This window comes from Tiliqua scincoides, chromosome 5 (genome assembly GCF_035046505.1).
Source record: "Tiliqua scincoides isolate rTilSci1 chromosome 5, rTilSci1.hap2, whole genome shotgun sequence".
NCBI classification, from domain to species: Eukaryota; Metazoa; Chordata; class Lepidosauria; order Squamata; family Scincidae; genus Tiliqua; species Tiliqua scincoides.
Genome location: NC_089825.1, coordinates 93951715 through 93964215, shown reverse-complemented (window position 1 = coordinate 93964215; position 12501 = coordinate 93951715). Strand labels below are relative to the sequence as shown.

The 12501-nt window shown below is 43.9% G+C and overlaps 1 protein-coding gene across 1 annotated transcript; it reads right to left on the bottom strand.

The window, feature by feature from the left end:
• Nucleotides 1-2858: 2858 nt before the first annotated feature.
• On the bottom strand, nucleotides 2859-11236 carry LOC136652352 (epididymal sperm-binding protein 1-like). The gene is made up of 6 exons (XM_066629290.1): nucleotides 11056-11236; nucleotides 8121-8282; nucleotides 5998-6159; nucleotides 4290-4436; nucleotides 3207-3368; nucleotides 2859-2911 (listed from the first exon to the last, which is right to left on the bottom strand). The coding sequence occupies exons 1-6, from the start codon at nucleotides 11234-11236 to the stop codon at nucleotides 2859-2861; spliced, it is 867 nt and encodes a 288-aa protein (XP_066485387.1).
• Between the last annotated feature and the right edge of the window lie 1265 nt (nucleotides 11237-12501).

The following is a 12501-nucleotide window of genomic DNA, read 5'->3' as shown; positions in this document are numbered from 1 at the left end:
TGTATCATAGTGATATGTTTTACTTTTGCAGGGTTGCAAGTCTGTGTATTGCACTGGTGTCCAAAATGAAACAAGTTGCATGTTATTTCTATGTAGACAAATAGATTTTACATTGCATACAGAGATGCATTTATTCTATGCAGATCATTGTTAGATTGCTTTACAGATAATGAATGCATCATTCAAAAAAAAAATCCAAAATATTTCCTCCTAATGAAATTTTGGTTAGTTATGATTCTTTGATGTTTCTTCATACTTATCCTTCATTTTGCATACCAGTATAGATACCTGACATAATTGCCCCCCCCTGAAAATTCCCCCCCCACCTCTAGAATCCTGGCTACAGGCCTGGTGACACCACATAAGAACATAAGAACAGCCCCACTGGATCAGGCCATAGGCCCATCAAGTCCAGCTTTCTGTATCTCACAGCGGCCCACCAAATGCCCCAAGGAGCACACCAGATAACAAGAGACCTCATCCTGGTGCCCTCCCTTGCATCTGGCCTTCTGACATAGCCCATTTCTAAAATCAGGACATTGTGAATACACATCATGGCTTGTACCCCATAATGGATTTTTCCTCCAGAAACATGTCCAATCCCCTTTTAAAGGCGTCCAGGCCAGTCGCCATCACCACATCCTGTGGCAAAGAGTTTCACAGACCAACCACACGCTGAGTAAAGAAATATTTTCTTTTGTCTGTTCTAACTCTCCCAACACTCAATTTTAGTGGATGTCCCCTGGTTCTGGTGTTATGTGAGAGTGTAAAGAGCATCTCCCTATCCACTCTGTCCATCCCCTGCATAATTTTGTATGTCTCAATCATGTCCCCCCTCAGGCATCTCTTTTCTAGGCTGAAGAGGCCCAAACGCCGCAGCCTTTCCTCATAAGGAAGGTGCCCCAGTCCCGTAATCATCTTAGTCGCTCTCTTTTGCACCTTTTCCATTTCCACTATGTCTTTTTTGAGATGCGGCGACCAGAACTGGACACAATACTCCAGGTGTGGCCTTACCATAGATTTGTACAACGGCATTATATTAGCCGTTTTGTTCTCAATACCTTTCCTAATGATCCCAAGCATAGAATTGGCCTTCTTCACTGCCGCCGCACATTGGGTTGACACTTTCATCGACCTGTCCACCCCCCCCCAAGATCTCTCTCCTGATCTGTCACAGACAGCTCAGAACCCATCAGCCTATATCTAAAGTTTTGATTTTTTGCCCCAATGTGCATGACTTTACACTTACTGACTATAAGGTTTGTGAGGCAAGACTTACCCTTACAGAAGCCATGCTGATTCTCCCTTAGCAAGGCCTGTTCATCTATGTGTTTTGAGATCCTATCTTTGATGAGGCATTCCACCATCTTACCTGGTATAGATGTTAGGCTGACTGGTCTATAGTTTCCCGGGTCCCCCATCTTTCCCTTTTTAAAGATAGGCGTGATATTTGCTATCCTCCAATCTTCTGGCACCGTGGCCGTTTTGAGGGACAAGTTGCATATCTTAGTCAAGAGATCTGCAACTTCATTCTTCAATTCCTTAATAACTCTTGGTTGGATGCCATCAGGGCCCGGTGACTTACTGATCTTTAATTTATCAATGAGGTCTGAAACATCTTCTCTTTTAACCTCTATCTGACTTAACTCTTCGGTCAGGAGGGGCCGTTCGGGCAGCAGTATCTGCCCAAGGTCTTCTGCCGTGAAGACAGATGCAAAGAACTCATTTAATTTCTCTACCATCTCTAAGTCTCCTTTTATCTCCCCTTTCCCTCCCTCACCATCCAGAGGGCCAACCGCTTCTCTGGCGGGTTTCCTGCTTCTAACATATTTGAAGAAGCTTTTATTATTCCCCTTAATGTTGCTGGCCATGCGTTCCTCATAGTCTCGCTTGGCCTCCAATATCACCTTCTTACATTTCTTTTGCCACAGTTTATGTTCCTTTTTATTCTCCTCATTAGGGCAAGACTTCCATTTACGGAAGGAAGTTTCCTTGCCCTTCACAGCCTCTCTAACTTGACTCGTTAGCCATGCTCATTAGGTCACCACTATTGACCAAAATCACTAAAATCTCAGTTCAGAGGAATAAAACCATCATGTTATATATCAATCAATGTGTAATTTCATGCAGAATGCAATGAAAAAACTGCACTTACCGTATTTTTCGCTCCATAAGACGCACCTGACCATAAGACGCCCCTAGCTTTTAGAGGAGGAAAACTTACTTTTAAAGTAAGCCTGCCCTCCCCCTGTGGCACCTGTGCAAATGAGGACCTTGCCCCTGGTGCGGACCTTGCCCCCTTTGTTCTCCGCCTGCCCTCCCCCTGTGGCACCTGTGCAAATGAGGACCTTGCCCCTGGTGCGGACCTTGCCCCCTTTGTTCTCCGCCTGCCCTCCCTCTGTGGCACCTGTGCAAATGAGGACCTTGCCCCTGGTGCGGACCTTGCCCCCTTTGTTCTCCGCCTGCCCTCCCTCTGTGGCACCTGTGCAAATGAGGACCTTGCCCCCGGTGTGGACCTTGCCCCCAGTATTCGCTCCATAAGATGCACACACTTTCCCCCCACTTTTTTGGGGGGAAAAGTGCATTTTATGGAGTGAAAAATAAGGTAAATATCTTTGTTCTATCAAAAGGTACAGCCAAAAAATCAGTGGGGGCGGGGCGATGGTATGTTACCACGCCCACCACCTGGGGTGTTGCTCTGCCACCTCATGGAGTGATTTGCTGGCCTCCTGTACCGGGTGACGGGAACCTTAGTAACACCACTGAGCTTCTGCATACTAAGCATGTGCTCTAGTCCCATCATGATGAAAGGGGGCAGACCTTAGAGCATTTCAAAGGATTCATTTTGGTAAATAGGATTAAACTATGAAGACAATCAGGTGTGTATCCCCAGAGCACAATTTCAAGAAGTCTTACAGAAAAGCACAAAGAGGAGAGTAAAGACTAATTTCCACTCCATCCATACAAGTTATTGGCTGAAACCTTGTTTTCCTTTGTGAGTATCTGAGAGGTCACTTAAATCTTCCTGGTATACATTGACTACAGCATACAGCCTTGTCAATTTTGTTTTAATTCAATTCTACGTAACTGATTGTACCAATGCAACTCGCCACAGGACTTAATCTAAAATGACCCCGTCTCATTTCACCCCAGTATTTTAGGCAGATTAGAACTTGCTGTTATTCTTGAATTCCCACTTATCTTACTTGTGTCAGCACAGTAGCTCCATGTCTTGTCCTCATCATAGTTCCCTGAAGTAGCACACCAGAACCTTCCATCTGAATATTCATTGGTGCAGGAGTAAAAGGTTCGCTCATCGTAGATGAAGGGGAAGACACAGGGCTTTCCTCCTGAGTTCCCTTCATAATCTGTAGGTGTATGGTGCACAAAAATGGGGAGCGGGTCAAAAAGAAGGATGGGGAAAACTATATCCAAAGACTGCAGAAAGACAGATATGCTAATGGTTATGCAACCTGTATGTTACTCCAAATATTTTACTAATCCTGCTCTGGACTTTTGTTTTTCATAATCAGATGTAAACTTAAACTAGTGGTTGTCTACCTTTTTCATGCCATGACCGCAACCAACCAACCAACCAACCAACCAAGCAATCAATCAGAGACTAGGGATCCACTGCTGATTCGGCCCAATCCTGGAACCCAGTCTGCCCCCCACTGGCACCCACGGCGCCAGTGCCCCATTGCCAACCATGGCACACACCATGAAATTGTGCCTTCTGATGGTGATATTGTCCTTTCTGGGCAGGTTGGTATTCTGTCGTCATCTTGTTTAAGCCACTGAAGCAGGCATGGCATGGGCAGGAATGCTAAGCTAACAGTACAGTGCCAATATCCTGGCAGGCCAAAACGACTGAGACTTCTTAAGCACCCTCTTAGGTTAGGAGAGGACATGAATAATTTTGTAAAATAAGTGAGAATGAATCTTCAACCATTTTTGTTCCTGGCAGTCTTTGAAGGGTTGCCACAAGCCCTCAGATGAGACTTTGTTAACCCTTTGGGGTCTTAACCCACAGGCAGAACAACACTGACTTAAAACAGCACATGCCTAATCCTACTGCCAGGAAATAGAGGATGAACAACCAAGAGGGGGCAGCAGACACTCCTGCTAGGAGCAGCCATCCCTTCTCTTGCTCTCCTGCACCCTTCCCTTGAGTGGTGGGATGGTGGGGAAGAGCAGTTGCCCAACTAGGCTAACATCCAAGACTGGACCTACAGATTGCCCAGATAAGGAATTTCCAAGAAGATTCCAACCATCACCAAATACCTTACCTTGAAGAGCACATGCCCTCCATTTTTTGTCGGTGTCATAGTTTGCAGTCGTGGCGCACCACAGTTGGTTACCAGGGGAGCCATCCTTAGTACAAGTAGAATATGATTTTCCATTGTAAATGAAGGGAAAATGGCAAGGAAGAGGCTCTGTGTAGGAAAGAAAGCACATGGGACAGAGATTTAAGCAGCTGATGAAGTGAACATTAATCCATAAGGGCACCTGCTGAAGTAAATAGTTTTGTCCAGTGGTTCCCAAACTGTGAGTCACAGTACCCTTGGGCTTTGTGGGCCACCCATCTGCTGGCACCAAGGCCACACAGAACACTGGCAAAGGGTGGTAGGAGGCTTGGCACAACAGGCAGAGGTCCTGTGCAGAGTTTTCATGCACTGTGGAGTGCCCTCCTGCATGCCCAGAGCCTCTAACCTGAGTTTGTAGGCCTCCAGTGGGCCTCTGAACCTGGAAGTAACTGGTAACCTTGTCATTGCCACTCATTTGCCGGAGCAGATTGCTCCACGTACAGCAGAGCGTCATGGGTCTGAAGACTTTGGGAAGAGCAGGGCTTGCCTTTGAGGTGCCACAAGACTCTTGGAGGTCTTTGCTGCAACAAAATATCAAACTAAGAGTGATTAGTGAAAACTGAGTAGTCAAATGCATGATGAGTGAAGGTCCATATGCATCTTTATTCTTCTGTAGCAGAATTCATGTGCATATGAGAAATCCTTACAGGCAGCTGACCAACCTCTACATCAAGCTAAGAGTTTTGCCAAAATATGGCCTGTGCACACATTATATACTTGTGAATTTACCATATGCATACGGGTGGCTCCTCACAAATATAAACACAGCTTTAAGCTATGTAGTTATTTGAGAGTGGGAAGAGCACGCTCAACTAAATGCAGTCCAGTCAATTCAAGTTACCGTACCAGTTTTGGGAAGCTCTGAGGAATGGGAAGGGGTGTGGGGGAGATTGGACAATTTCCATGCAACCCTCAAGGTGCCTGACATGGAACCCTAGTACACTTTTAGGCTCTCTCAGGAAGGGATCCTTGGCTTCTTACTGAGAGAGTGGTGGTGGCCTGCTGAGGTAAATTTCCCTTTGGCAGCTTTCAGGCACCTTTCTCCACAATACCTCACTCCTGAACAGGGTAATCGCAGAGTTGGAAAGCACTGGCATTGGCAAGCACACACAAAGGTGCCTGTGAAGGCCAATGTGGAGGAGACGCCTCCTCATTGCTTTCACGGCCCAGTACAGCTCTGGCAGTGATGGGAAAGAGCTGCATACACAGTGCCTTATGACACCATCCAAACCTGGCATTTTGACCTCCCTTTAGCTATACCGCTGTGCAGTGGCACACTGGTGTGCCCCAAATGGTCTGCAGCTGTGCCACGGAAGTTTGGGGGAGGGCCGTATATTAATAGAGCCATTGGGAAAGTGAGCCCCCTCCACTGGCAATGAGTGTGCCTTGACAATTTGAGTGTCATCTCAGCATGCCATGAGGTGAAAAGGGTTGACAATTGCTGCACATGGGTACTGGAGGTTTTTGCTGCAACTTACTGACATGCTGTCTCTCTCATGGAATTTAGTCACATGAAGAGGGATTAGTGAAATTTGTGTGGTCAAATTAAGTATGTGGTCTTCATACTCTTCCCCTGCATTTTCTCCAACTCTAGTTAACAAACAAATTTCCCTTGTCCTGTTTTTCTTACTTGAGGGCTTACAGTAGGTCCATTTGGGACTCTCATCATAGTTGCTTGTGAGAGAACACCAGAGCTGTCCCTTTGATGCCCCATCTGTTGTGCAAGATGAATAGGACTTTCCACGGTAGGTGAAAGGGAAGATGCAGGGCCCCTGAGAGTTTGCAGATAATCCTGCATGGAGGTGAGGAAAAGAAACAAAGTCCTTATTTTCCCCGTTAATGAGCTCAAGCTATTTGGGAGGGAGGCAGTTAAGACTGAAAGCATGGCACAGAGAACCATTCAAGTTCCTGGATCCTAATCCAGTCAACCTACCACAAGCCCTTAGCCTGTCTAATTGCATTCACTTAAAGCACACAGTCACCAACAATTTGCATATGTTGGAAGCAAGCTATGAACACTGTCTAGTATGGTTCTTCCCAATTCCATTTTCTACTCTCCAGGATCCAGTCCGCTTAAAGGATCTGGCCCATTTTCCAATTAAATGGTCCTAGGGAGCATTAAGTGGAATCAGAGAAAGAGTTCTTCTTCATGGTGTGGCGGTTCTACTCCTCAAAGAATCATTTCAGATAAAAGCACAGGCAGCTGCCTTTTGAGTCAGATTCTGTTCCATCTAATTTGGTAGAGTCTACACTAGTGGTTCCCAATCTGTCGGTTGGGACCCACTGGTGGGTCACAACCTGATTTTTGGTGAGTCCCCAAAGGGTAATGTAAAGATCAGTATTCTAACAGTTGAATAGTTGAAAAGATCAGCTATTCAAAAATCAGATGCTGTAGCTGCATATTGCCCTGTCAGAAGCTGAGCTCCCGCAATTTGCAAGCACGTGAAAATATAGGGAGATAAATGTTTGTGGGTCTTTCTTTCTGGTGGTAATTATATATATAATTTTGAGTTCTCCTTTTCTAAATTCTGGTAAACCTAGGTGGGTCCTGATAAAGTCCTGCTTTAAAAAGTGGGTCCTGGTGCTAAAATGTTTGGGAACCACTGGCCTACCCTGAATGGCAGCCACACTTCAAAGCTTAGGAGTCTTTTCCAGCCCTGGTTGCAGAATACCAGGACTGACCTTAGAAACTTCCTCATGTGAAGCATGTGCTTTCATCCAATCCCAATAATGCAAGGGGGCAGAACTTAGTGAATCCTTTAACATGAAATATGGATATTAGGGTCAAGGCATTCAGACAATCTTGTGTGTATCCCCAGAGCCCAATTTCAAGAACTTTTTACAGAAAAGCACACAGAAGAGTAAAGGCATATCTCCTCTCTATAGAGGTATAATAATAATAACAATAACAATAATAATAATAATAATAATAATAATAACAACAACAACAACAACAACAACAACAACAACAACAACAACAACAGGTATTTATATACCGCCTTTCTTTGTCTTTATTCAAGACTTTATTCAAGGCGGTTTACATAGGCAGACTTATCCAAATCCCTTATTAAATAGGGATTTTTACAATTGACAGAAGGTTCTCTCTTTCAAGAACCACTACATTCAGGTGTTTCATTCCGATCTGGCTTCACATTCTGGCCTCCATCCTCCCACGCTCAGAGCAGATGGAATAGCTCGGCTTCAGCTTGTCAGCTGCTTCAAGGTCGCACGGTGCTGGTGGCCTCGAACTGGCGACCTTGTGGATGTTATCTTCAGGCAGACGGAGGCTCTACCCTCTAGACCAGACCTCCTGCCCTCTATATATATATACCCTCTATACTCGCTCCTTGTTATCTCTTGTATCAGACAGGCCACTTAGGTCGCAATCCTAACCCACTTTCCAGCACTGACATAAGGGCACTGCAGCTCCAAGGTAAGGGAACAAACATTCCCTTACTTTGAGGAGGCCTCCGTGAGTGCCACACAACTGCAGGATCCAGCACACATTCCATTAGCACTGCTATGCTAGCATTGGAAAGTTGATTAGGATTTGGGCCTTAATCTTCCTGGAACACTTTCCTGACAACACTGTACAGCCCTTCTCAGTTTTGATCTAATTCTAATTCAATTCTAATTGATTGTACCAATGCAAATAATCACCACCATGAACTACAGTGATCCCCTGCCATTTCAACCCATTATTTTTAGACTTATTAGAACTGGCTGTTACTCTTGAATCCCCCCTTATCTTACTTGTGTCCGCACAGTAGCTCCACTTCTTGTCCTTGTCGTAGTTCCCCGATGTGGCACACCAGAACCTTCCATATGAATATTCATCAGTGCAGGTGTAGAAGGTCCGCTTCCTGTAGATGAAGGGGAAGACACAGGGCTGCCCCCATGAGCTCCCTTCATATTCTGCAGATGTGTGGTGCACAAAAATGTGAGGGGGGTGTCAAAAAAGAAGGATGGGGAGAAAACTGTATTCAAAGACTGCGTAAAGACAAACATGCTAATGGTTGTGAAACATGTATGTTACTCAAAAAATGTTATTAATCCAAATATTTTATTTTTTTCATTTCTCATTATTATTATAATAAAGAGAAAGAGAGAAACACACAATAAAATAAAAAAGGAAAAACAAACAACATCACTGAAAAATAGAGAGAAAATACAGATAAAGAAAACCTCTATTACTGTAGCATGAGCGTAGTCAAATATTCTAATATTCTAATAAGATTTTTTTATCTTAATAATCTAAATTTCTGCCCTTATATATATTATATCTCCAACAGCCCTTCTGAAATTATTATTCTGAAATAATATTCTCTATCTCTTACAATCTAATCTTCAAATCCACAACACATTAACTCATTGTTCTCTCTTTCATGCAGAACGTCAATAATTGGTTTCCAGTTCTTCATAAAATTATCTGTTGATTTCTCTTCAGGTAGGGTCGTCAGTTTGTTCATCTCTGCAAATTGCATAACTTTCATCCCCCATTCTTCTATTGACGGAGTGTCTATAGTTTTCCAATATTGTGCATAAAGTATTCTTGCCTCACTTATATGAAAATACTTTACAAACATTTCGGTATTTTGGCAGGAGATCTGGTATAGAGGGTAGAGCTGCCGTTAAGCCTGAAAATAACCTATGAAGGCCGCCCGTTCAAGATCACCGGAAGCTTCCATGAGTGGTGAAACCTTGAGAATCTAACAAACAAACTGTGTTTTCTTGGGTGAGAGACAAGAAGTCGGTTGCAGCTGTTTGTCAGCATGAGAGGGGATGTGGGTAGAATGATTATCTTCCTGAAAATATCCATCTGGAATGTAGTTTAGTTCTTGAAAGATAGAACTTCTCTGTTTGTTATGAAAAAACCCCTTGGGGTTTAGAGAAAGCCTGCCTATGCGAACCATCTTGAATTAAAGTCAAAAGAGCAATCCAATGACAGAGAAAGGCAATAATTTTCAAACAAGTTTTCCTTGTCCTGTTTTTCTTACCTGAGGTCTTACAGTACGTCCATCTGGGACTCTTATCATAGTTGTTAGTGAGAGAACACCAAAGCTGTCCCTTCGATGCTCCATCTGTTGTGCAAGATGAATAGGACTTTCCATGGTAGATGAAAGGGAAGACGCAGGGCCCCTCAGTGTTTAAAGATAATCCTGCATGGAGATGAGGAAAAGAGAGTAAGTTCTTATGTTCTCCATCACCGAGCTCAAGGCATTTGGGAGGCAATTAACATTGGAAATACGGCATAAGCATTCAAGTTCCTGGAACCTCCAGTGATCCAGTCAACCTTTCACAAGCCCTTTATTTGCCCAGTGGCAACCACTTAAAGCACACAGTCCGAAATACGGCATAAGCATTCAAGTTCCTGGAACCTCCAGAGATCCAGTCAACCTTTCACAAGCCCTTAATTTGCCCAATGGCAACCACTTAAAGCACACAGTCAGCAACAACTTGCTTACAGCCTAATGTGGAAAGCAAGTTATGAACATTGCCTTGTATGCATCCCCCAATCCCAATTTCCACTCTCCAGAATCCAGTCTGCAAAGAGGCTCTTGCACATTTTAAAATGTCTTTGGGAGCATTAAGTAGAATCAGAGAAAGAGTACTTCTTCAGGTTGTGGCGATTCTACTCCTCAAATAACCGTTTAAGATAAAAGCACAGGCAGTTGCCTTTTGAGTCAGATATTGGTTCATCTAACTTGGTAGGGTCTACACCTGTGGCTCCAAACTACCAGTCGGGACCCACTGGTGGGTTGCTACTGGATATTTGGTGGCTCCCCAAAGGGTAATGAAAAGATCAGTATTCTAACAGCTGAATAGCTGAAAAGATCAGCTGTTCAAAAACAGATACTGTAGCTGCTATCCGCCTTGTCAGGAGCTGAGCTCCAGCAGTTTGCAAGCACGGGTAAATATAGGAAGATAAATGTTAGTGGATTTTTCTTTCTGGTGGTTATTAATTTATTTATAATTTATATTATTTATAAACAAATTGAATACATCTTTCTAGATCACATTTTTTTTAAATGATGGTAAACCTAGAGTTTTAAAGCACCAGATAGAGTGCTGCTTTAAAAAGTCTGTCCTGGTGCTAAAAAGTTGGGAACCACTGGTCTACACTGAGTGGCAGCTGCACTTTGAAGCTTAGAGGTCTTTCCCAGCCCTGGATGGAGAATGCCAGGACTGACCTTTGATGCTTCTGCATGCTAAGCATGTGGTCTAGTTCCAGTCCAGTGATGCAAGGGAGCAGACCTTAGAGCACTTCAAAGGATTCATTATGGAAAATAGGGTTGAGGTATGCAGACAATCAGGTATATCCCCAGAGCCCAATTTCAAGAAGAATTCTTACAGAAAAGCACAGAAAAGAGGAGGATAAAGACATATCTTCTCTCCATTGGTACAGGTTGTTGGTTTACTCCTTGTTTCCTTTTGTGAGTATCTTCCTGGTACACTTTCTTGACTACACTATACAGCCTTCTCAGTTTTGATTCAATTCAATTCTAACTGATTGTCCCAACAACTCATCACAGGCCTTAACATAAAATGACCCCCTCCCATTTCAACCCTGTATTCTGGCATATTAAATCTGACATGGATAATTCTGTAAAATAAGTGAGAGTGAAGCTTGAGTCATTTTTAGGCATATTAGAACTGGCTGTTATTCTAGAATCCCCACTTATCTTACTTGTGTCAGAGCAGTAGCTCCACTTCTTGTCCTGATCATAGTTCCCAGATGTGGCACACCAGAACCTCCCATCCGAATTTTCATTGGTGCAGTTGTAGAAGGTCCGCTTCTTGTAGATGAAGGGGAAGACACAGGCCTGGCCCCCCGAGTTCCCTTCATAATCTGCACATGTGTGGTGCATAAAAATGGGGAGGGAGGGGATGTCAAAAAGAACAATTGGGAGAAAACTATACTAAATACTGCAGAAAGACAGACATGCTAACAGATATATATGTTACTCCAAATATTTCACTAATATTGGACTTTGGGTTTTCAGATGTAACCAGAAGTAAATTTAATCAGATGTAAACTTTAAACCTGTGGTCTTCAACCTTTTTCATGCCATGACCCCAATCAATCAATCAATCAATCAATCAATCAATCAATCAATCAATCAATCAATCAATCAGAGACTAGGGACCCACTGCTGATCCAGCCCCATCCTGGAAACCATTCTGCCCCCACTACCGTCATTGACTCCCACGGTGCCACTGTCCCATCACCGATCCTAGCACATACCATGAAATTGCGCTTTCTCTTGGTGATATTGTCCCTTCTGGGTGGAGTGGCATTCTTCTGTTATCTTAGTGAAGCCATTGAAGCAGGCAAGGCATGGGCAGGAATGCTAAATGAATGGTACAGTGCCAGTTTCCTGGCAGGCCATGACTACTAAGGGTTGTTGTTTTTTTTATCACCATCTTAGGTTAGGGGGAGATGTGAATAATTGTGAAAATAAGTGGGAGTGACTCTTCAACCATTTTTGTTCCTGTAAGAGGCGGGCTTTGAAAGGCTTCCACTACCTATCAAATGAGGCATTGTGAACCCTATGTGACCCTATATCCATAACCCACAGATGGAAGAACACTGACTTAAAACAGCACATGCCTAATCCTACTGCCAGGAAATAGAGGATGAACAACCAAGAGGTGGCAGCAGACACTCCTGCTAGGAGCAGCCATCCCTTCTCTTGCTCTCCTGCACTCTTCCCTTGGGTGATGGGATGGCGGGGAAGAGCAGTTGACCAACCAGGCTAACATCCAAGACTGGACCTACAGATTGCCCAAACAAGAACTTTCCAAGAAGATTCCAACCATCACCAAATACCTTACCTTGAAGAGCACATGCCCTCCATTTTTTGTCACTGTCATAGTTTGCAGTTGTGGAGCACCACAGTTGGTTATCAGGGGATCCAGCCTTAGTACAAGAGGAATATGATTTTCCATTGTAAATGAAGGGAAAATGGCAAGGAAGAGGCTCTGTGAAGGAAACAAAGTGCATGGGAAAGAGATTTAAGCAGCTGATGAAGTGGATTGTTCTCCACAAAAGTTTTTGCTGACATAAACAGCTTAGTCTTTAAGCAGCGGTTTTTGAACACTGGCCTGTGGCAGCAGTGTAGCCACAGGGGTG